The 23,811-nt window shown below is 35.1% G+C and overlaps 1 protein-coding gene across 3 annotated transcripts in view; it reads left to right on the plus strand.

The window, feature by feature from the left end:
• DNAJC1 (DnaJ heat shock protein family (Hsp40) member C1) overlaps nt 1-23,811 on the plus strand; it is a 323,430-nt gene that overhangs the window by 51,875 nt on the left and 247,744 nt on the right. The window contains exon 2 of one of the 3 annotated variants that reach the window (XM_049881879.1): nt 22,916-23,019. The exons of the other annotated variants lie outside the window; for them this stretch is intronic. Coding sequence (XP_049737836.1) covers nt 22,978-23,019 — 42 coding nt within the window. The 5' untranslated portion in view covers nt 22,916-22,977. The remainder of the gene's footprint in view (nt 1-22,915; nt 23,020-23,811) is intronic. 3 annotated transcript variants of the gene reach the window in all.

Raw genomic sequence — 23,811 nt, forward strand, 5'->3', positions numbered from 1 at the left:
TAATTATGCACCAGCATTTTTAGGTAGCATCATAGTCAATTCTTAAAAGCCTTTAAATTCTTGGGCTCATACTTCCTTATTTGAGATACAGGTCTTTGAGTTTATTTGAATAAAAATTCAAAATATGATCTAGAACAGAGCTCTTTTCACTAATCCATAAGCTTAAAAATGGAAGAAATGTCTTTGCAACTTCTTCAGCTGCACTCATCGTGTGCGTTACACCTGTTGCCCTCGAGTTGATTCTGACTCATAGCAAACCTTAGCTTTACATAGTGAAAACCATAGAGGTTCTTGAAGCCACTCTACCAGCTTACTACTTATTTTTTTAAAAAGGCACAATGGTTCAGTGGTCTGCTGCTAACCAAAGGGTCAGCAGTTTGAACCACCAGCCGCTCCACAGGAGAAAAGACCTGGTGATCTGCTCCTGTTAAGAGATTACAACCTAGGAAACCCTATGGGGCAATTGTTCTCTGTCCTATAGGGTTGCTATGAGTTGGATTCAGCTTGATGGGAAACAACACTTATTTAAAACAAGGCACTTCTGAAGATTTTAAAACTCTTTTTCAAAGGTTTTTACGTATTGCTCAGTTTATGGAATCTTTGAAGTATAATGTTATGATTCCTGCCGTTTACAGACAAGAAATCCTTTGGGAGCTTTGCAAGACAGAATAATAATCAATTGCTAGATTCATAGGTGTTGTCCTTCAGTACAAGGCCTCTTCTGCGCTGTCTTCTGGTTTTGCAGAGTCCTGCTGAAAGCAGTTCAAGCTTGAAGTGTTGCTTACTAGGTTCAGAGCCAGTCTTTTCACTTGCTAATTGACTTAATCATTTCGCTGAATGGAGAAGCTTACTGACTTCTGTAAATTACTTTGTCAATATATTCCGTAATACAAAATCTTGCTTCAAGAAATATCAGAAATTCCTGTAGAGTTTTCATGTTTTCTCTCTTTGTTAAAATTTTCCTCTCTTGATGGAGATGTGCTTCTGGATAGCTGGTGGCTTTGAAACTTTTCTATTTTGTATTCTTTAATACTTCCTGAATATTGTATTACCTGCTAAAAAGAAAAATCTATCCATATATTGGTTGATGGGGAAAGAGAAAGATGGAAGGACTTTTGAACAGTAGAAGAATTTTAGAAAGAAAACTGTTGAAGCTTATCTAAATTACAAAATAAGCCAAATGTTCCTGTATAGAAAGTAGACACACTCATTTAAATAAAAAAAATCAGTTAAATAACATCTAAATGTTGATTTGATATACAGAATGTAGAAAAATAGCCTAGGGATAGATTTTTTTCCAGCATGTCACTTGGAAAAGAAACTCCTCCATTAATTTATTATCTTTCTGTAGACTTTTCAAAGAACTTTTATACTAGATAATCATAGCAGCTTTCCGAGAGAGAGACAGAGACAGAGAGACAGAGAGTGAGACAGAGAGAGGGAGAGGGACTACTGACTCTTGGGTTGTGTATGTGTGTGTGTGTGTTTAAATTTTTTTTTTTTTCATTTTTGTGGTCCCCCACATTGGAGATCAATTCTAATCTCAAATCCGAATTGGTTCCAGGGATTAGAATGATCATGGGAGAAATAGAAAGACATAGTTGTACTTCTTCAAGCCCCATAACTCCTTACTTGGGTTAAATTAATAATTACTACTTATAGAAATGATTTCTCTTTCAGGTCATTGATTGTTATTCATATTGTAGTTCATCTGGATACCTATAAAACAAGGAAGTGAATTCCTGAAGGAAACCTGGAAATAGTTGCGTTACAATAACGAAACATTGTAAATTTATTAATTAGACTATCTAAATATCAACTTTTAGCTAAATAATGCGAGTTTACTTGGCATAGTAGTCTATCGTTTTATTTTTCCTTTTTTTAAATTTGGTAATTTTCTTTTTTAAAAAAATCCCTAAGATGGAGTTATTTTGTCTGGTATTTCAGTACTAAATACCAGGAGCCTGTTTTTGTGCTTGTGAGAATATGTTAGGAGAGCAGGAGGCCAGCTTTGTGAGTATCCACCGCATTATCTTCAGATCTGCAAAGAAGCATCAGTAGGTTCTGGTTCATTTCTGAGAGGAGACCTGGGACTATCATTGCTCCTTTCTTCTGTTGCTTACCATTGGCCTCATTTCCCCATTCACGATGCTGCTTGTTTTGATTGGTTGCTTTTGCAGTGATCCTGCTAGTGTTGTTGTGGAAGACAAGAGAAATAGGGGAACCTGGTGGGTGGCCTGAATTCAAGAAAAGACCTAGAGAAAGGCAGAAGCTGCTGTGCCTGTCTCTTCCTCCACAGATTTTAACATAGCCATAGAAGTCAATAAACAGCCTCTGTAGCATGATGAAAGCAAAATTCTCCAGCTTTTTGCCTTTTGTTACTCTTTGGGAAGAGCTTATAAAAGGCAGAAAAGGGAAGTGTCCCTTATTCCTAAGATGCAGGTCTAACCTTTTCAGACTGGTATTGATTTTTGTTGGATTAGGATATACAGTGTGTATTTCTTTAAACTCCACCTCAAAAAAGTCTGTTGGCATTTTCCCATTATTTGACTAGCATTTTAAAAATTATTACTAAGATTCAATGATAAATAACATGGCCAGGAGAAGATCTTACATGGAATTTCAGCTGATAGTAGAATGATGTGAGTGCCTTAGTAGAGAAAAGAGAGTGTTAGGATTAGTGAATAAAAGTTTATGTGGATTGCCTTTAATTTACTATTGAACAATTACATATTTTTATCCTTAGCCTGACCTCATAGAAGCAAGTCCATTCAGGTATGCCAACATTTCACAACGTGGTCATTATCAAATATTTGCATGCCTACTTAGTATATAATGCTTTTCTAGGTGTTATAGAATACATATGACATAATCCTTGCTCTCAAAGATAATTTAAAGAAGACACAAGACTATCTCGTGGAATCAGGAAGATGAATACAATTACCAGCAGTAAACCTATTACAGTCTTTAAAATAATCTTATTATGCAGCCCTTCAAGAGGCAAAGTTTCCCTTATAAATAGTAAATTATAATTGTAGACATAACTGCTCATGTAGCAGCTGGTTCATTTGCAGACCTCTTTAGTGCACACTAAGATTTCCTTATTATGTTTTTGCTTGTCTAAATATGTTCCTCTTTCCTTGATTTTTCCTAATTTATCTAGAAAAAATATGAGGTAAATCTAACTTTTTGGAAAATCTTTTAGTCCAGAAAACTTGAGTAGTAATCAATTCATAGTTTAATAAAGGACATGTGTAATTTGAGTTTCTGGATAACCCCTCTTACTTTGAAAGTGTTCCTTAATTAAAACCAGATGAGAGTAGCAAGGAAGGTATTCAGAACACTAAATAAAAGGTATGCGCCTCATGGAATTTGCAGAATTCATCAATACAACTAACAATGATTTATAATTGCATTTGGTCCTAACACATATCAGTGTAGATCTAACAGAGGCACAGTAAGTAAGATAGCTAGTATAAAACAGTAAGGTGAAAGGGTTAATTGGCCTTGCACGGTTCAATTTGCCACTCTAGTGGCACTTTCTGTTGTCTGTGTAAACACAGTTGCTAAGTACTTTCCCACCAACCCGCTACCTTTTTATTTATACAGTTGAACCACCAATAAGGAATGGATCAGTTTACCAGTTGTTAGGCGTTTTCTTCCTGCCTTTTGGCCAACTTCATGCTTTTCTTTTTTTTTTTCCAGCTTTTGCTCCATACCTTCCTAATCTTTCTTTAGTCCTTACGATTTTGGTCTTTTTTGCAGCTTCTTTTTTCTCTTATCCATTGATTCAAGAGTGTGAGTATATATATATGATTTCCCTTTTCTAGTTTTTACTCATTTATACCTCATTCCTTATCACCTCTACTCCCATTTTACCAATTCAGACCTCAAAACTTATTGCAATCCTTTCAAATAACATTTAAATATTCTTAAAAAATTAAAACATTACATTTATAGCTGAAAGCTTTGTTCGACTTTTCAATCTGAGTACCCTCACCCTGTATCCCACTGTGAGTTAATACATTAACATATATAATTTATTGTTTTATGTATGCATGTATGTATATTCATAAACACTATATGGTCTTCTTATAAATCTACATAAATGATATTCTGGAAATATATTTCTGCTTTTTTTTCACTCTATGCTATTTAAAAATTTGCTCATATTACATACCAAAACCCATTGCCATTGAGTCAATTCCTACTCATAGCAGACCCTATAGGACAGAGTAGAAATAACTGCCCCATAGGGTTTCCAAGGCTATAATCCTTACCGAAGCAAATTGCCACATCTTTCTCTTAAGGAGCTGCTGGATGGGTTTGAACCACCAGCCTTTCAATTGGTAGCTGATTGTTTAACCATTGTACCAGCAGGGCTTCTTGTCCATATTACATAAAAAAAAAAAAAAAAAAAAAAAAATTTTATATTACATAGAGAGACCTAATTCAAATCTTTATTTTTCATACTATTACATTGTATTTTACATTTTAATTATCTACCTATTCATGGACATTTAAGTTATATCTAATTTTTCTCTGTTGTAAATACTACTGTAGTAAAGCACTGGGTTTGGGGTTTTTAAACAACCTTATAGATATTTTCTTGTTCACATTGCTATAGTTTTTTAGGGCAGTGTTTTCCAAACAGCATGTAGTAGAATCAATTTAGTAGGTTGGAACTTGCATTTAAAAAATGGAATGTAATAGAAAGTGTCAAAGTACATTGCACAGAACAATGTACTTGTGTATGTAATTGTGTTCTAAGTTGTGATATAAGGTATATTTTCTACTGTGGGTCTCAATCAAAAAGATTGTGATATTAAATACATTTCCTACTGTGTATCTTAGCCTGCTCTGGGGCATGTACCCACAAGTGGGTTAGCTTGATCTGGATCCTAGACTACGTAACATTGTGAACCTTGCTAGATATTGCCAAATAACTTTTCAAAGTGGCTACACTAATTTACATTCCCAACACCCTAATCAATATTTGATTTTCTAGTCAGACTTTTACATTGTCTATATTATTAAGGGTGAAAATTTTCATCTTACTTAATTTTCAATTTACTGGTAACTGGTAAGGTTGTAAATTGAAAATTAAGTAAGATGAACTTTTTCATCCTTAAGAATATAGATGATGTAAAAGTCTGACTAGAATATCAAATATTGATTAATTGGTGAAGTTGTGGAAACCCTGGTGGTGTAGTGGTTAAGAGTTTGGCTGCTAATCAAAAGGTTGGTAGTTTGAATCCACCAGCCGCTCCATGGAAACCCTATGTGGCAGTTCTACTCTGTCCTATAGAGTCACTATGAGTTGGAATCGACTCGATGGCAATGGGTTTGGTTTTTTTTTTTTTTTTTTTTGGTTTTTGGTGAGGTTGTGTATAACTTCCTTATTGCTAAAAAGAAGTGTTAAGATCTGTGGGTAGGTTGCTGTTTTTGAAATCATCTCAGACTAAAACGTTCAACTCTACAATCTTTTCTAACAATTTCCTTTTTTTAAAGTAGTGAGTTTAAAACTTTTGCGGCCTTAGTAAATAACTACTAAACATAATTTTGTTAGCCTTGCCACATTGTTATATTCAGGTTTGTCTGAAACTTGTTTTGAAGCATAATTCTTTCACCCAATGTGAGTAACCTGAGATACAATAGTATATTTGAGAAATGCTGATATCCCTCAGTATGTGGAAGTAAATTGGTTTCAGCAAAATTTCATATATCATGCCCGTTTCTTCTGTTGTAGAAGACAAGCTGGGCTCCTGCTAAGTGCTGGGAGATATTTTGTCCCTTTGTTAGTAGCACTATGGATAGGATCTTAGTATTGAACAGGACATTAGAAGTCATTTTGTATTTTGGCTATCTAGCCTATGCTTGGTTTTCTCTGTAACAGAGATATAGTTACAGCCTTTCTCATTGTTAGTGCTGGTTGTTAAAAGTTAACCTGTTACCTGTGGTTTTCATTCACTGGTGCTACATTTGCCTCAGATCAAATAGTGAAAGCAACAAGATGACTTCTCTGTTGTGGGAATTTTTATTTTTACAGAATTGAGAAACCAGAACACACAAATAAAAACAGGTAGTGATGTTTTTAGATAATGTACACATATGTGTATACTAACGTCATTTCTGAATTTGTTACTTCCTTAAGATTCATCCCATAAATTGCCAACGTTTAATGTTACTTTAGTTAACAATATAGTTTATAACATTGTAAACAGAGTTGGGAGCTGATTTCAAAAATGGCATCATATTTTGTAGGACCTTTCAGCTTTCTATTTATTTTTTGAAGCAATGACTTTTTACTGATTATATCATTATATTTAGTTGCTCTGTTTTCTGTTTTCAACCTGAAATTTCTAGTTTCTTGATGCAGAACATGAAATGTATCAGAAACTATTCCCCAGTAGTGGAGACTGGGCAGAAAAAGTTCTAGATTAAAATCAGTGGGTGATCATCTGTCTGTTTTATGCTGATCATGTAGTAGCCTTCTGACCACTCACCTAGAGCAACTAGTGTTTTATACTGGAGAAGTAGGAATTATTTATAGGGCTGATTTAACAATCAATGTTAATCTTGAGGAAAAACAGGTTGGATTAATTTAAGTTATAAAGTTTCTTTTATTCTCAAGGCTCAAACATTGTTCAGACTCTGCACTGACCTTCACATATGATAAAGCTCTTATTTTTAAGAAGATTGTATTATAATGCATTTATTTTACATGTAAATATACATACTCTTAAATAGCCAATTTGCAGACTGTTTCTTGGACTGTATCTAATGTAATGCTACTCAAGGTGTGGCCTGTGGACTTGTGCTGGTTTGCATTGTTGGTTACTGGTTTACAATGAAATAAATACAGAAATTGAGAGTAAGCATTTAGAATTTTTTTATACGAGTTTGACAGGATAATTTTATGCTTCTGAATCTAATAAACATAGAAGTTACATTTTATATGTCTTTGTGATTTTTTTATTTCATTTTCTGGTAATTTATCTGTATTATATTTTATCAGTTCTTGATGAATTGGTAATTAAAAAAAAAAACCTTGATCTTTCACTGTAAATGGACAAGGATTTTATCTTCAATGAAAATTAGTAAAAATGATTTTTAAGGCTTTTATTTATTCACGAAAATTGTAGAACTATTTATAAAGTATTTTCACTAGTAAATTTTGGTACCTGATACCTTTCCAAAAACCAAACCCATTGCCATGGAGTTGATTCCAACTCATAGTGTCCGTATAGGACAGAGAAGAACTGCCCCATAGGGTTACCTAGGCTGTAAATCTTTACGGAAGTAGACTGCCACATCTTTCTTCCGCGGAGTGGCTGGTGGGTTTGAACTACTAATCTTTCAGTTAGCAGCCAAATGCTTTAATCTCAGCATCACCAGGGCTCCTTCGTAAATACCTTTAGGAAGACAAAATTGTAAAACTTCCATAGATCATCCTGTATTTTTATTCTTAAAAAGCTGGATATTTTCCTGTACCTGAGAGTCTGAAACTAATTCAGTATATTCATTTCTTAATAGAAAATTGGAGATAATTATGTGTTTCTGGGGTCCGTTAGATATTCTTTAAAAAATGTATGTACTTTGTAATGGATAATTCTGGTGATTTAAAAAAAAGAATTCTTATATTGGAAAATGAATTATTAAGCAGTTGGTTCAGCTTTGAAAAGCACTTAATACTTTGGGCATAGGTATGCTATAGAGAAAAAGAATTAAAAAATTTTTTTTAATTACTGCATTGAAGTATTCTTTTGAAATGGGAAGAAAACAGTGGAACCATTTCTGAAACTAAATCACAAAGTTTCCTGAAAGCAAGAAAAGACTTGATCACAGCGCATATTAATAAACATCTATAGCAAAGTTGAGCCTTAATTTTATGCAGATGTACATACAAAAAGAAGATAAAGGAAAAGTGGAAAGAGGATAAGCTTAAATTGTAGAGTCCAATTCCTGAAAGTTTTTTTGAGAACGGCAAATTTTTTTTATATTTGAAATCCCCTATTTACATGTTTTCTCTTATTTAATGCCCTATAGTTATTCTCTTCAGTTTTAATACCACCCAGGTGCTCTAAAATTCTAAAGTTTGGTAAATGATCGAGATATCTTTTACATCAGGTATTTATATTTGTACCATTTTTTAGAAGAGTTTCTGACATGGGTAGAAATCAGTTATAACAAATTATTTTTTAAAAAAATGTACAATATATCTTATGTTTCTTAATGAAAGGGAATTAAAAAGTCTCCTATATTTTTCATGTGTCAGTTTTTCCAGGCAAGTATTATTTAAAAGATTTTTCAAATTCTGTTTCCAGATGTCCTTTTTTTTTCTTATAGGGCTTAAAAACTTAAGTAAGTTGATCATTTATAAATACATAGCAAAGAAAAGAACAGGAAAATTATTTTAGCTTCTAAACCTGAAATACATTGCTGTTAAGATAAACAGTTCTTTGTTTGACATAAATAAAAGATATCCAAACAAATGATTTCTTTCACTCTTACTTATTATTAAACAGCTGATGAGCCAAATCTAGTACGCAATGGGGGAAACATTCACTGGTAGTCATTGGTTTTCTTAGTATCTCTAAATAAATTATACAATTAAAAGTTATTATGCCACACATATATTTAAACAGATAATACATATACGTCTATGGCCAGAATCATATTAGGTTAAGCCGATATTCTTAACCTGAGTCATATGGAATAAAGAAAGTTTAGAAGCTATATTTAAAATCTTTAATGTGATATAAAAATGTATGCGTGAGATTAGGGGTATAGGAAAATTAGGATATGATTCAAAAAAATCTCTAAAAATATTTAGGATAAGATTCTGAACTCTGGCTGATAATTTTTGTCTCTCTTTTTTTTTTCTAGTCATAATCAGTGAATGTACTGACTATGCTTGAGGAAGTAATTTAAGGAGTATTTTTGTGGAAGTAGCACAGCAGAAATCAAATCAGCTCCATACTCTGTTGTGGTCCATGTTGGAAAATAAATCTTTGGTCTGTCAACTAAAGATAGAGATGCTGACCTGGGAGTAAAGATCTGCAGAGGAAGACATTATGGAAAGATAGGAACAAATATTTGAATAGGATTGCAAGTACTTTCTCCCCTCTTGAAAAAATTAAAATCCTTTTATTTAAAAATGTTTATTAGCCTGCCTTGTAACTGAGAATTTCTTGTTTCTATTTGCTTTCTGGTTCCGGTGCTATTTTTGCAAATTTTCTTATTAAAAATCTTTCTATTTTAATGTCTATTGAAAAATGTTTTTTGTTGTTGTGGTGGTGATGGTTTGTTTTCTTCCACTGACCTCCTTTAAACAACTTAGTATAAGAGGAGAATGAAGACACTAATTTTTTTTTTTTTTATGCTGGACTCAATATTTGGTTGTTTTTTTGAGGTTTTTTTTTTTTTTAATGTACTTGAGATGAAGGTTTACAGAACAAACTAGTTTCTCATTCAAAAGTTAGTACACATAATTGTTTTATGACATTGGTTAACAACTCCACAACATGTCAACACTTTCCCTTCTCAACTTTGGGCTCCCTATTACCAGCTTTCCTGTTCCCTTCTGCCTTTTAGTCCTTGTCCCTGGGCTAGTGTGCCCCTTTAGTCTCGTTTTGTTTTATGGGCCTGTCCAATCTTTGGCTGAAGTGTGAACCTCAGGAGTGACTTCATTACTGAGCTGAAAGGGTGTCTGGGGGCCATACTCTCAGAGTTTCTCTAGTCTCTGTCAGGCCAGCAAGTCTTGTCTTTTGAGCTAGAATTTTCTTCTACATTTTTCTCTACCTCTCTCCGGGACCATCTCTTGTGATCCCTGTCAGAGCAGTCAGTGGTGGTAGCCGGCCACCATCTAGTTGTACTGGACTCAGTCTGGTGGAGGCTGTGGTAGATGTGGTCCATTAGTCCTTTGGACTAATCTTGCCCTTGTATCTTTAGTTTTCTTCATTTGAAGATATTAATTTGTTAGATAATTTAGCTTTCAGAATAATAAAATTTGGAGAGCCACAAAGAGAGAATTTAACTAACTCATGGTCTTTATTTCATTTTGATTTGATGTTGTTAGGTGCCATCAAATCAGTTCTGACTCGTAGCGACCCTACGTACAACAGAACGAAACACTGTCCAGTCCTGTGCCATCCTCACAATCATTGGTATGCTTGAGCCCATTGTTGTAGCCACTGTATCAGTCCATCTCATTGAGGGTCATCCTCTTTTTCGCTGACCCTCTACTCTACCAAGCATGATATCCTTCTCCAAGGGCTGGTCCTCCTGATAACAGGTCCAAAGTATGTGAGATGAGATCTTGCCACCCTCATTTCTAATGAGCATTCTGGCAGTACTTCTTCCAAGACAGATTTGTTCATTCTTCTGCCAGTTCATGGTATATTCAATGTTCTTTGCAAACACCGTAATTCAGTGGCATCAGTTCTTCGTCTTCCTTATTCATTGCCAGCTTTTGCATGCGTATGAGGGAATGGAAAACACCATGGCTTGGGTCAGGCACACCTTAGTCTTCAAGGTAACATCTTTGCTTTTTAATGTTTTAAAGAGGTCTTTTGCAGCAGATTTGCCCAATGCAATGCATCGTTTGATTTCTTGACTGTTGCTTCTGTGGGCATTGATTGTGGGTTTAAGTAAAATGAAATCCTTGAGAGCTTCAATCTTTTCTCCTTTTTTCATGATGTTGCTTATTGGTCTGGGTGTGAGGATTTTTGTTTTCTTTATGTTGAGTTGTAATCCATACTGAAGACTGTGGTCTTTGATCTTCATCAGTAAGTGCTTCAAGTCTTGTTCACTTTCAGCAAGTGATTGATGTGATAGTACAAAATTAAATTGATATAATTTTGAATTACATTATTTTTTTCACTTTCATTTGTAATAAAGCTGCCCAGTTAAGAAAACTTAGATATACTATAATGCTGAATAGCAAGAAATGCAAATAGAAGTCAGTGAAATTTTAAAAATCTTCATGGTAACAGCAACAATTTAAGAAAGTAACTTTAATGCCTAAAATATTTTTAATTGTTTCTTCCAGTCTTAAAAATTTTATATAGGTTCAGGCATAAGGAAAATCAGGAACTGAGTAAACTGGAAATTCTGTAGCAGAAAAAACATTATACTTTTTTTTATGAATCTGAAAAAAACTGGGAAAGAGCCAATGCTATGACAGGAGTTAATCATCAAAATTTTGCCTTATATAATACATAATTTTCTGGTCAGAGGATGGGTTTTGGCAATGGGGCATGGGAGAATGATTTCATTAATGCTATATCTGAAGCTCAATAATAGGGTGTCTTATAGTGAATTATATAGTAAACAGTTTTTGCTATCATAGCATGTGATGCTATTGTATACTGCATGTCTTAGTTATCTAGTGCTGCTATAACAGAAATACCACAAGTGAATGGCTTTAACAAAAAGAAGCTTATTTTCTCACAGTAAAGTAGGCTAAAAGTTCAAATTTGGGGTGTCAGCTCCAGGGCAAGGCTTTCTTTCTCTTTCAGCCTTCTCATCAGTCTTCCTCCAGACTAGGAGCTTCTCTATGCAGGGACCCTGGGTCCAAAGGATGTGCTTTGCTCCAGCACTGCTTTCTTGGTGGTATGAAGTCCCCCATCTCTGTTCACTTCCCTTTACTTTTATCTCTTGAGAGATAAAAGGTGATGCAGGCCATACCCCAGGGAAATTCCCTTTACATTGGATCAGGGATGTGACCTTGGTAAGGGTGGTATTACAAACCTACCCTAATCCTCTTTAACATAAAATTACCATCATAAAATGGAGGACAACCACAGACTACTGGGAATCATGGCCTAACCAAGTTGACACATATTTTGGAGGGGCACAATTCAATCCGTGACACTGCATAAATGGAAAATGGGCCGTCAAAACTTTTACCAATTAAAATTTTTATACATATACCAAAAGAGTATATTTTCATTTTTAGGTATGTGTAAGAGTTATAAATAAATTTTATTATTTATAACTCTTACACATACCTAAAAATGAAAATATATGTGAAATAAATTGGTTAAAGTATTGCAGAAGTTCTTTGCATTCAGAATCCAATTCTTCAAATCAGTTTTTGAGTCAGTCATGGATGCTCAATTTTTCCACATGGAGTTCTTCTGTGCGTAGTATTTCTAACAAGAATCTAGAACTCTTGGTGCCCAATTCTTAAGCCAATATTACAATTATGTAGAACTAGCCTACTTTGGAAATGTTGCCAAATACATCTGATTTCTCCCACTCTCCCCCTCTTTTTACAATTGTTGAGTTTAGGAATTAATAAAGTGTTCTTAGTACTGTCTCTTGGATTTTCTTTCAACTCAAGTTCTGTAACTTTTGGTGCTGGAACCTTGAAGGTTTGTGCATGCATAAGGAATGGCAACTACCTCATTATTACAACTTAATATTGCTACAGCAGCAGTTGTAAAATTCCAAAAATGTTAAGATGCATCCTGAATTTAGAGAGTTTAAAATATGGGGCACATGTGTATTTTAAACCATAGTGACTAAGAGCTCAGAGCTGGGTTGCTTTACTGTTTGCTAATTGTATGATCTTGGATAAGTCATTGATGCCATCTAAGCCTTAGTTTTCCTATCTATGAGATAAGTAGCCCTGATCTTTTTTTTTTTTTATTGTGCTTTAAGTGAAAGCTTACAAACCAAGTCAGTCTCTCATACAAATATTTATATACACTTTGCTATATCCTCCTAGTTGCTCTCCCCCTGATGAGACAGCATACTCCTTCTCTCCACTCTGTATTTCCATGTCCATTCAGCCAGGTTCTGTCCCCCTTTGCCTTCTCATCTCCCCTCCAGACAGGAGCTGCCCACGTAGTCACATGTGTCTACTTGATCCAAGAAGCTCACTCCTCACCAGTATAATTTTCTATAAAAAATCCTATAGTCCAGTCCAATCCCTGTCTGAAGAGTTGGCTTTGGGAATGGTTCCTGTCTTGGGCTAACAGAAGGTCTGGGGACCATGACCTCCGGGGACCTTCTAGTCTCAGTCAGACCATTAAGGCTGGTCTTTTTATGAGAATTGGAGGTCTGCATCCCACTGCTCTCCTGCTCCCTCAGGGATTCTCTGCTGTGTTCCCTGTCAGGACAGTTGTCAGTTGTAGCCGAGCACCATGTAGTTCTTCTGGTCTCAGGCTCATGTAGTCTCTGGTTTACAAGGCCCTTTCTGTCTCTTGGCCTCATAATTACCTTGTGTCTTTGGTGTTTTTTCATTCTCCTTTGCTCCAGGTGGGTTGAGATCAATTGATCCATCTTAGATGGGCACTTGCTAGCATTTAAGAGCCCAGATGCCACTCTCCAAAGTGAGATGCAGAATGTTTTCTTAATAGATTTTATTATGCCAAATGACCTACATGTCCCCTGAAACCATGGTCCCCAAACCTCTGCCCCTCGTACACTGGCCTTTGAAGCATTTGGTTTATTCAGGAAAGTTCTTTGCTTTTGCTTTAGTCCAGTTGTGTTGACATCTTCTGTATTGTGTGTTGTCTTTCCCTTCACCTAAAATAGTTCTTGTCTACTGTCTAATTAGTGAATACTCCTCTGCCTTCCTCTCTCCCCACTCTCATAACCATCAAAGAATATTTTCTTTTCTATTTAAACTATTTCTTGAGTTCTTATAATAGTGGTCTCATACAGTATTTGTCCTTTTGCAACTGACTAATTTCACTCAGCGTAATGCCTTCCAGGTTCCTCCATGTTATGAAATGTTTCACGGATTCATCATTGTTCTTTATCAATGCGTAGTATTCCATTGTGTAAATATACCATAATGTATTTATCCATTCATCCATTGATGGGCACCTTGGTTCTGTCCATCTTTTTCTATTGTAAACACTGCTGCAATGAACATGGGTGTGCATATATCTGTTCATGGATATATTCTAAGGAGTGGGATTTCTGGATCATATGGTAGGTAGTTCTATTTCTAGCTTTTTAAGGAAGCACCAAATTGATTTCCAAAGAGATTATACCATTTTACATTCCCAACAGCAGTGTATAAGTGTTCCAGTCTCTTTACAACCTCTCCAACATTTATTCTTTTGTGTTTTTTGGATTAATGTCAGGCTTGTTGGAAGGAGATGGAATTTCATTGTAGTTTTTTTTTTTTTTAAACTTTTATTAAGCTTCAAGTGAACATTTACAAATCCAATCAGTCTGTCACATATAAGTTTACATACATCTTACTCCGTACTCCCACTTGCTCTCCCCCTATTGAGTGAACCCTTTCAGTCTCTCTTTCGTGACAATTTTGCCAGCTTCCCTCTCTCTCTATCCTCCCATCCCCCCTCCAGACAAGAGTTGCCAACACACTCTCAAGTGACCACCTGTTATAATTAGCTCACTCTTCATCAGCATCTCTCTCCCACCCGCTGACCAGTCCCTTTCATGTCTGATGAGTTGTCTTCAGGGATGGTTCCCATCCTGTGCCAACAGAAGGTCTGGGGAGCATGGCCGCTGGGATTCCTCTAGTCTCAGTCAGTTCATTGTAGTTTTGATTTGCATTTGTCTAATGGCTAATGATTGTGAGCATTTTCTCATGTATCTGTTAGCTACCTGAATGTCTTCTTTAGTGAAGTGCCTGTTCATATCTTTTGCCCATTTTTTAATTGGGTTATTTGTCTTTTTGTTGTTGAGTTTTTGCAGAATCATGTAGATTTTAGAGATCAGACGCTGATGGGAAATGTTATAGCTAAAAACTTTTTCTCAGTCTGTAGGTAATCTTTTTACTCTTTTGGTGAAGCCTTTGGATGAGCATAGGTATTTGATTTTTAGGAGCTCCCAGTTATCTAGTTTCTCTTCTGGTGTTCGTTGTAAGCAGCCCTGATCTTATAACTTGGTTATAAGGTTTCAATGATATGATGTATGTAATATATACAACTTAATGCATGTTAGCTATTACTTAGTTTCATGGGGAACTTTTATCGAGCTTTTTATGTATAAAAAAAATTTTTTTTTTTTATTACTTTCTCTACATTTGAAGGAAATAGTAACTTGTACAGAGGAAAAGGTATTGCTAAATTACGGTAGCAAATGGCTGGGTAAAAATTTTGAAAATTTTTTCTGTTTGAACTTTAATTATTAGTGTAATGTAAAACTATTCAAATATCATGCATTTGTAATTAAAGAATGGCATATATAGTGTGTCATTTTTTAATTAAAAAAAATTCCTAAATAATGGTGGATACATGGCTGCCAAGCTGGAAACAACAGTTACCAACTTTCTTGAAGGGTGGTTTTGCCTGTGATGTGGTTTTGGCCAATGGCTTTTGAACAGAAGTCCGGTGTGACATTTCTGTGTTTTGCCTGAAGAAGGAATGCCTGGTGTGTTACAGAATTATAGTGCTGTTGGCCATGAGTTCAATGTTGATGAATTGACAATATCTATTAAATAAGTTCTTTTTTTTTTTTTTTAAACAGAAACACATACAAAACAAGGTTATGTATTGATTGGCTGACAAAAATGTGACCAGAGACATGCAGAAACCTAACCCTATCTTTCCCCTAGAAGCAGTGGTTCAGTATTTGCTAATTGAGTGTTCATGGCAACTTTATAATAATGAGAATTGACTATAACTGAATAAATAAATAGGGGATAAGGCATAGCTCTTCTTTACAGTAGAATCCCAATTAACAAATGTAGAAGGAATGACAAAAATAGAAAATCACGACCAGACAATTGCCACAGTAATAATTATTAAAAGCAAAAATTATCAGTGGATTCTAAAATTAGTTGGCAAAAATGTGCTGAGAAAGTATCTTCCCAGAAGATATTAATAGGAAAAATAGTAACTTTATAGTGGGCAAACCTGGCAAATACCACTTCAACCAAATGATCACTGTTAGCATTATGAGTAAAAAGACATATTAACATCATTTACCCACTAATATGATGCATGGAGAAATACACAGTATTACTTATGTGGTATTCTTGCCAACAGATGAGTAACTTCGATTTAATTATGAGAAAGCATCAGACAAACTAAAATTGAGGAACATTCTACAAAATAACTTACTAGTACTCTTTAAGAATGTCAAAATCAAGAAAGACTGAGGAACTGCCCACAAATTGGAAGTATCTACAGAGACATGAAAACTAAATGCAATGTGTGACCCCAGACTAGGAAAATTATGGTATTTTGGGACAGTTGGCAAAATTTGAATAAATCTGAAAATAATAGTATTGTATCAGTGTGAATTTTCTGCTTTCAATAATTGTGCTATGGTTATATAAGATGCTAACTTTAGGGACAACTGAAGCAAGAGTATATGTAGACTGTACTATTTTTGGAAACTTTTCTGTAAGTGTACAATTATTTCAAAGTAAAAAGTTAAAAAATAGTCCAAATGGCAGAAAAGCAGCAGATTAGACTCAGCTGAAGAAAGAATTAATGAACTGGAAGAGAGATCAGAGGAAAATGAATTGTGCTCAGAAAGACAAAGAGATGGAAATTTGATAGGTTGAAACATGGAAAATGTGAGAGATAGGGGACGTATATAATTGGAGTCCCAGAAGGTTTTAACGGAGAAAATGAGGAGACAATATTTAGAAAGATAATGGCTGAGATTTTTTTTTCCCGGAATTGTTGCAAAGTACCAGTACTTCTAAGAAACTCAGTAAATAATCAGTAGAAATATCGTAATAAAAGTGCAGGAGAATGAGAGAGAAATTTATAAAGCAACCAGAGGGAAAAGACAGATTATCTATCTACAAAGGAATGACAGACAGATTGAAGACTGCTCAGTAGCAGCAGTAGAGAAAAGAGTGAATTCTTTTCAGGGCACTGAGAAAAAATAACCTTAAAACTAGAATTCTAGAATTCTATACTCAGTGAAACTTTCAAGAAAAAGGGCAAAATAAAGACATTTCTTGATAAATAACAAAAATAGACTCTCTGAAGCAAATACTAAAGGGTATATTTTAGAGAGAAGGAAGATGACTATCAGATGGAATATTTGCTATGCAAGATGGAATACTAAGCAAACATATTGATAAATATGTAGGTAAACCCTAAACAAACACTGACTATATAGAAAGACAACTAATTTGTGGAGAGAGTAAATAGGCTAGAATTGAAATATTGGGAAACAACAGTATGTAAATTTGAAGGAAGTAATCACAGTTCAAATGCTCTAAGGTTGTTTTATTTTTATGGAGGCAGATAAAGATATCAAGTAACTGTAGTGATTGTTAAATTTAATATACATTTAAAATTTACTAGAAAACTGAATCAAACCTGTTGCCATTAAGTCGATTCCAACTTTTAGTGACCCTATAAAACAGAGTAGAACTCCCCCATAGGGCTTCCAAGGAGCGGCTGGTGGATTTAACTCCCCACCTTTTGGTTAGCAGGTGTAGCTCTCAAATCACTGCACCCTCAGGGCTCCAGATTAACTAGAGTAGCCACTAAACGAATAGACAGAGCATGTGACTTAACAATAAGAGGAACTGGGGTGGGGAAGAATGTACGGAGAAGAAGTTAAAAACACTCATTTCAAAAAATGGAAAGAAGGGAGAGGAAGAAAAGGAAAGACCAGAACATAGAAAATAGGTAGAAATAAATTCAAATATATTTAAATGCATTAAATGTAAAAGGATAAACTACCCAGTTAAAGGCAAAATTTTTCTGAATTAATTTTTTAAAAATGACAAAACTAAGATATGTGCTACTCAGTAGCGTTTGCTATTATACATAACAGTGTTCACAATTATATGAAGCAGATTTTTAGATAACAGTTTTCTTTAATAGCTGTAGTTAGTAGGATGTAGTTTGGCCACTTGAACAAAACTGATATGTCTTCAACTGATTGGTTGGTCTTCATGAAAAGCAGGATTAAATCAGGGAACCACTTACTCTGATTCTTGCATGAATTTAAAACCATATTATTTTAAAACAAGAAAACTAAGGAAAATCAAATTTTAACTGGAGAGAAAATTGTGTTAGAAATTAGAAGCCTCATTTACCATTCAATTGTCTTATGATCTATTTTTGATATCTTACTTTTCTCATCTATTAAAATGAATAAGGAAACTGAATAATTTTAAAAGATGGTGGAATAATAGGAATTATTTTCAATGCTAAATTGAACATAGCAAAAAAAAAAAAAGTCAGTGATAAATAGAACAAAACAGTTGTCTTCAAGTTGATTTTGACTCACGGTTACCCCATGTGTGTCAGAGTAGAACTGTGGTCCATAGGGTTTTCAGTGGCTGATATTTTGGAAGTAAATTATCAGGGCTTTATTGCGATATGCCTCTGGGTAAACTCAAACCTCCAGCCTTGGGGCCAAGTGCGTTAACCATTTACACCACCCAGGGACTCCTAGTAATAAAGTTGTTACTGTTAGTGCCATCGAGTCTGTTCTGACTCACAGTGGCCTTATGTTCAGTAGAACGAAACACTTCCTGGTCCTGTACCATCCTCACAATCGTTGCTGTGTTTGAACCCATTGTTGCAGCTACTATGTCAGACTATCTCATTGAGAATCTTCTTTTTCGCTGACCCTCTACTTTGCCAAGCATGATGTCCGTTCCTCTCCAGGAACTGGTCCCTCTGATAACATGTCCAGAGTACATGAGATGAAGACTTGCCATCCTTGCTAATAAGGAGCGTGCTGGCTGTACTTCTTCCAAGACAGATTTGTTGGTTCTTCTCATAGCCCATGGTACCTTCAATATTCTTCACCAACACCATAATAAAGTAGTATAAGAAGTAGTAGGCTTCAGTTGCATCCTAGATGGATAAAATATACTTTAGGGTGAAATCAGAGCTCTGTCCATCTTTGAAGAATGTTTAAGAAATGGCAAGTCTTAATAATTGATTGGTATTCTTATATTAGTGTTTACAGTGAAGGAATAGTTTTACTATTCCTTCAACAAGTACTTACAGGCTGCTTACTATCTGCCTAGTACAGCATTGGAGGTACAGCATTGAACAAAACAGACAAAATTTCTGCCTTTAAGGTGTTTACATTCTAGTGGAGGTGACAGACAATGAGTGAAACATTTATCGTATCAGATCTTTAAAATGCTATGGTGAAAAATAAAGCAGAGAAGGGCATAGGCTGTGTCAGGGGAGGGATTTGCAGTTTTAGAAGGGTAATCAGGGAGGTCCTCACAGAGGATGATATTTGAGCAAAGACCCAAAGTAGGGAGGAAGTGACCCATGGAGATATGAGGAAAACCATTCCAAGTGGAGGGATAAGCAAATGTAAAGGCTGTGAGCAGGCGTGTGTCTAATGTGTTCTAGGAGCATCAAGGAGACAGACAGAAGTGTTGAGAAAGCCAGAGGAAAAGTGGTCAAAGGTGAAATCATACATAATGAGACCAGATCCTGGAAACCTCGAAGGCCATTCTAAGGATTTTGGAGGTTTGGATGAGATGTGTAAGGACTTTGGCTTTTGACCTAAATGAAATGGAAAACTGTTAGAGGTTTTTTGACAGAATCTGTTTCATGTTTTAAAGCATTACTGTGGTTGCTCTGCAGGATTTGCAAATGAACTGGGTGTAGACTGTGAGCAAAGAGGAGTCAAGGGCGACACTAAATGTTTCTTGAAGGTGAAATTCCATATGGAGATGGAATTCCAAATTTTAAGAGACCTGTATTAAATGGACTCCTCATCAGTATTTTTTAATGTATTCCACTTTTAGGAGAAACTAAAACATCTCAAAGATATCATACATTCATATCTTCGATGTCTGTTTTTGTTTTTACCATTAAACTGTCAGGATATGCAATGGAGTTGATCTAGAAAGGTTCATTCCTCATACCTTCCCTATGGACTATCCTGAAAAAATTGTAGTCTTTTGAGTGTGATGATCATTAAGTACTACAACAGTACATATTATCAAAATGAAAGAAGGAAGTTAATTATTTTTAGACCACCACAGGTAGATAAACTTTTAGAAAGAATTTCAGCAGCTAAATCTGAAAAATAAAATAATTTTAAATCCAATAGTTAAATATATCAGAAAAACCTAGTTTCTTCCATTTATATATATGAAATGTTCAGAAAAGGCAACTCCGCATGACAGAAAGCAGGTTGGTAGCTCCTTGGGGCTGAGGAGTTGAAATGAGCATTAGCTGCAAATGGGCATGAGGAATCTTTTGGGGGTGATAGAAATATTGTAAAACTAGATCGTGGTGATGGTCTCACAATTCTATAAATTTACTTTAAAAATCATTGAACTAGTCAGAATCGACTTGATGGTTTTTTGGTTTTTGTACACTTAAAACAGATGACTTTCATGGTGTGTAAATTATAACTCAATAAAGCTATTTTTTAAAAATGCATCAGAAAGGAAGAAGAAAGCAAAGCAAAACAAAAAACTCATTGCTCTGTCATCCTGATTAATTTATAAATACTTATATGGAGAATTTTTTGGTTAAACTTTTAAATTCCATTATAGTTTTAGGTCCAGGGCTTGGTAAAATTAGTGTTAAGTAGCATATCTTGTGTGGAAATGAATATTACAATAAAGCCCTGCAAAGAAATACATAAATGGACAGAAGCAGACATTAGTTATGCATTCTTTTACGGTACAACAAAAGGGCTATATTTGATGGTGGTACACATAGATGAAAGTAACTACATTGAAAAAAGTTCTAGAAGTATATGTGCCAAACTGATAACCATAGTTAATTTTGTTGGAAAGAGTAGGACTTAGTGGGAGTAATGTCTAGGGTATTAAGAGCTTGCAAGTGGCCATCTAAGGTACGTCTATTGGTCCCATCACGTTTGGAGCAAAGGAGAATGAAGAAAACCAAAGACAAGAAAAATATTAGTCCAGAGGACTACTGGACCACATGAACCACAGCCTCCGCCAGCCTAAGCCCAGATGAACTTGATGGTGCCCAGCTATTACCACTGACTCCTCTGACAGTGATCACAATAGAGGGTCCCAGACAGAGTGGGAGAAAAATTTAGAACAAAATTCATATTCACACACACACAAAAAGCCCAGACTTCCTGGGCTGACAGAGATTGGAGGAACCCCCGAGACTATGGCTCCTGAACCATGGTAACTCAGAACTGAAACCACTCCTGAAGTCTTCCTTTCAGCCAAAGTTTAGACAGGCCTATAAAACAAACGGTAACACACATGAGGAACTGCTTCTTAGTTCGATCAAGTATGAGAGACTAAATGGGCAACACCTGCCCAAAAGCAAAGCCAAGAAGGCAGGAAGGGACAAGAAAACTGACAAATGGACACGAGAACTGAGGGCGAAAAGGGAAATGGGGAGAGTGCTGACACAATGCAGGGACTGCAACCAATGTCACAAAACAAATTGTATATAAATTTTTGAATGAGAAGCTAACTCTCGCTGTAAACCTTCACCGGAAGCACAATCAAGTTTTTTAAAAATCTCAGTGGAAAAACACATTGTTTTAAAAAATTTCATACAGTACAAAATAAATAAAGTAAAAGGTGATACTCCCAAACTTTGTCCGAGTCACATTTCCCAGAGGTAACTACCTTCAAAATTTTTGATTTTGATATATATCTGTTATTTTCTTGTTTCTTACTAAAAGTTTACCTCTCATTATGCTTTTTAAATTATATAACATGTCATCCTCTAAATACTAAGACTCGAAGCATGTTACTGTTCTAAACTATCTGTAGGCTAAAAAATTCTGTATTGTGGTAAGTAATTTAAAATTGGAGAAAACATTTCAGGTAAGCTGTTTCTGGAATGTTATAACAGATGTAAATTATTATTTTAATCAGTGATTCTCAACTGGGGGACATTTTTGGTGGTTACAATGTGGGGGCGGTAGAGGCTGGGGATGCTGTTAAACATCCTACAATGCGCAGAACAGCCCCCCACAACAAAGAATTGTCTAGCCCAAAATGTCAGTAGTGCCGAGGTTGAGAAAACCTGCTTTTTATGAAAGTAGTTAAGAGTGAGGATTACCTAGGCAGACTGCTTGGGTTTGTATCCAGCCTCACCACTTACTGTGTGACTACCCACCCCACCCCACTGCTGTCAAGTCGATTCCAACTCATAGTGACCCTATAGGACAGAGTAGAACTGCCCCATAGAGGTTCCAAGGAGCGCCTGGCGGATTTGAACTGCCGACCTCTTGGTTATCAGTCGTAGCATTTAACCACTACGCCACCAGGGCTTCCACTGTGTGACTATAGTCAGTTTTAACCTCTCTGTGCCTCAGTTTCCTTGTCTGTGTAACAATAATAGTACCTATCGTATAGAGCCGTTGAGAGGGTACTTAATACATTTAATGCACATGAAAAGAGCAATACCTAGCACATAGTAGGAATTCGGTAAATGTTAGCTACTATTGTTTAGTTGTTAATTTAACACGCAAATTCATATCTATAAACAAAGCCACAAAATTTTCAATTTCTCTATAGTTTCTCAGTAAAAAGTAATTCCTAATATTTTAAAATATAATCAAAAGACTAAAATCAGAGTATCCCAAAATAAAAGAAAAAAATGACCCATTAATATGCATCTCAGCGATTTTGGAGGAGTTATGAAATGCAATTTTGAAGCTAAGGTGGCTCTACATTCCTACATACTATTTCGTACACAATTTTTTTTTTAATATTTAAAAAAGTTACGAGTAATGATGCATGATGCAGAGCAGTGTCCCTTCAACTGAGACATTATTTCCTTGGTCTTTTTCCCCTGGGCTCTGCAGTTGTAGTCTTTGTTTCTTTGACAGTCCTAACTCTAGTAACGTAATTCAGGAAGTCTCCATTGATTAAAAAAAAAAAGAAAAGAAAAGAAAAAAGAAATATTTTTAGTAGTTTTTATTTGAATTCCTGACTTCGGTTTCCTCAGTGTTAAATTATTTTATCTTTTGTTAATAAATCAGTCTTAAATCCTTATTCTGGTCTTTGTCTATTCAGAATTTGGGCTGTTGAAGACATTTTTGGAAAGCACTGTTATGACAGCATCCTGAGGGTACACAATGAAAGTGTTCAATTTCTCAAAATGCAGATTATTTTTAAAGGTAATAGGAAACACTAATTTTAGTCCTATCATTGTTTTATCTCGTCTTTCTTTTAATGCCTGCTGTAAGGTACTATAAAACTCATTAACTGAAATAATTCTGTGTGTGTTTCTCATTGCTATCCCTACCAGTAATTTATGAACTGTACTTATAGTAAAACATATCATTAAACTAAATGAAGATTTAATTCAAAGTATTTTTATGTACCTTGCAAATACCAAGAAAAATGTCAGATTTAGAGACATTGTATAGTGCTATTTTCTAGAAAGAGATGGCAACTTTATTTTCTCCATAATTTAAAAAAGATAATAAATGGTGCAGGAGAAAAGCGCATGCTTATTTCTGAAACTGAAAAAATGGGGTGCTTGTGAGTGGTATAAAATACATACATTTGTTTTTTTTTTTTTTTTAAAGTTCAGTTTTAGTTTTTTACCACTTGATGGCAGTGATGGAGCTAGAGCTACCCTAAGAAGGTTAGGGCAAGAATCATTATGAATAACAAAAGGGTAGATACAAAGGAAATTTCTGACATTTTAATATTATTCACATTTCTAGGTGATATTACTTATATTGCAAGGGACAGTAATAGGGGGAAAAGCCTCTAGATGGAGCTTCAGTACTTTCTAAGGGAGAATATTTGCTCTACCTTTCCAGATGCATGCTCTATATTGTTTTACATAATATATTTAATCCAGGATGGATGGACTAGAAAATATTTAGGATGAATATATGTCAGTTATAATTAGGGAAATTAATTCACTATGTCCAGTAATTATTTGAAAAGTGGCTATT

The sequence above is a fragment of the Elephas maximus genome, chromosome 4, assembly GCF_024166365.1.
Source record: "Elephas maximus indicus isolate mEleMax1 chromosome 4, mEleMax1 primary haplotype, whole genome shotgun sequence".
NCBI lineage: Eukaryota > Metazoa > Chordata > Mammalia > Proboscidea > Elephantidae > Elephas > Elephas maximus.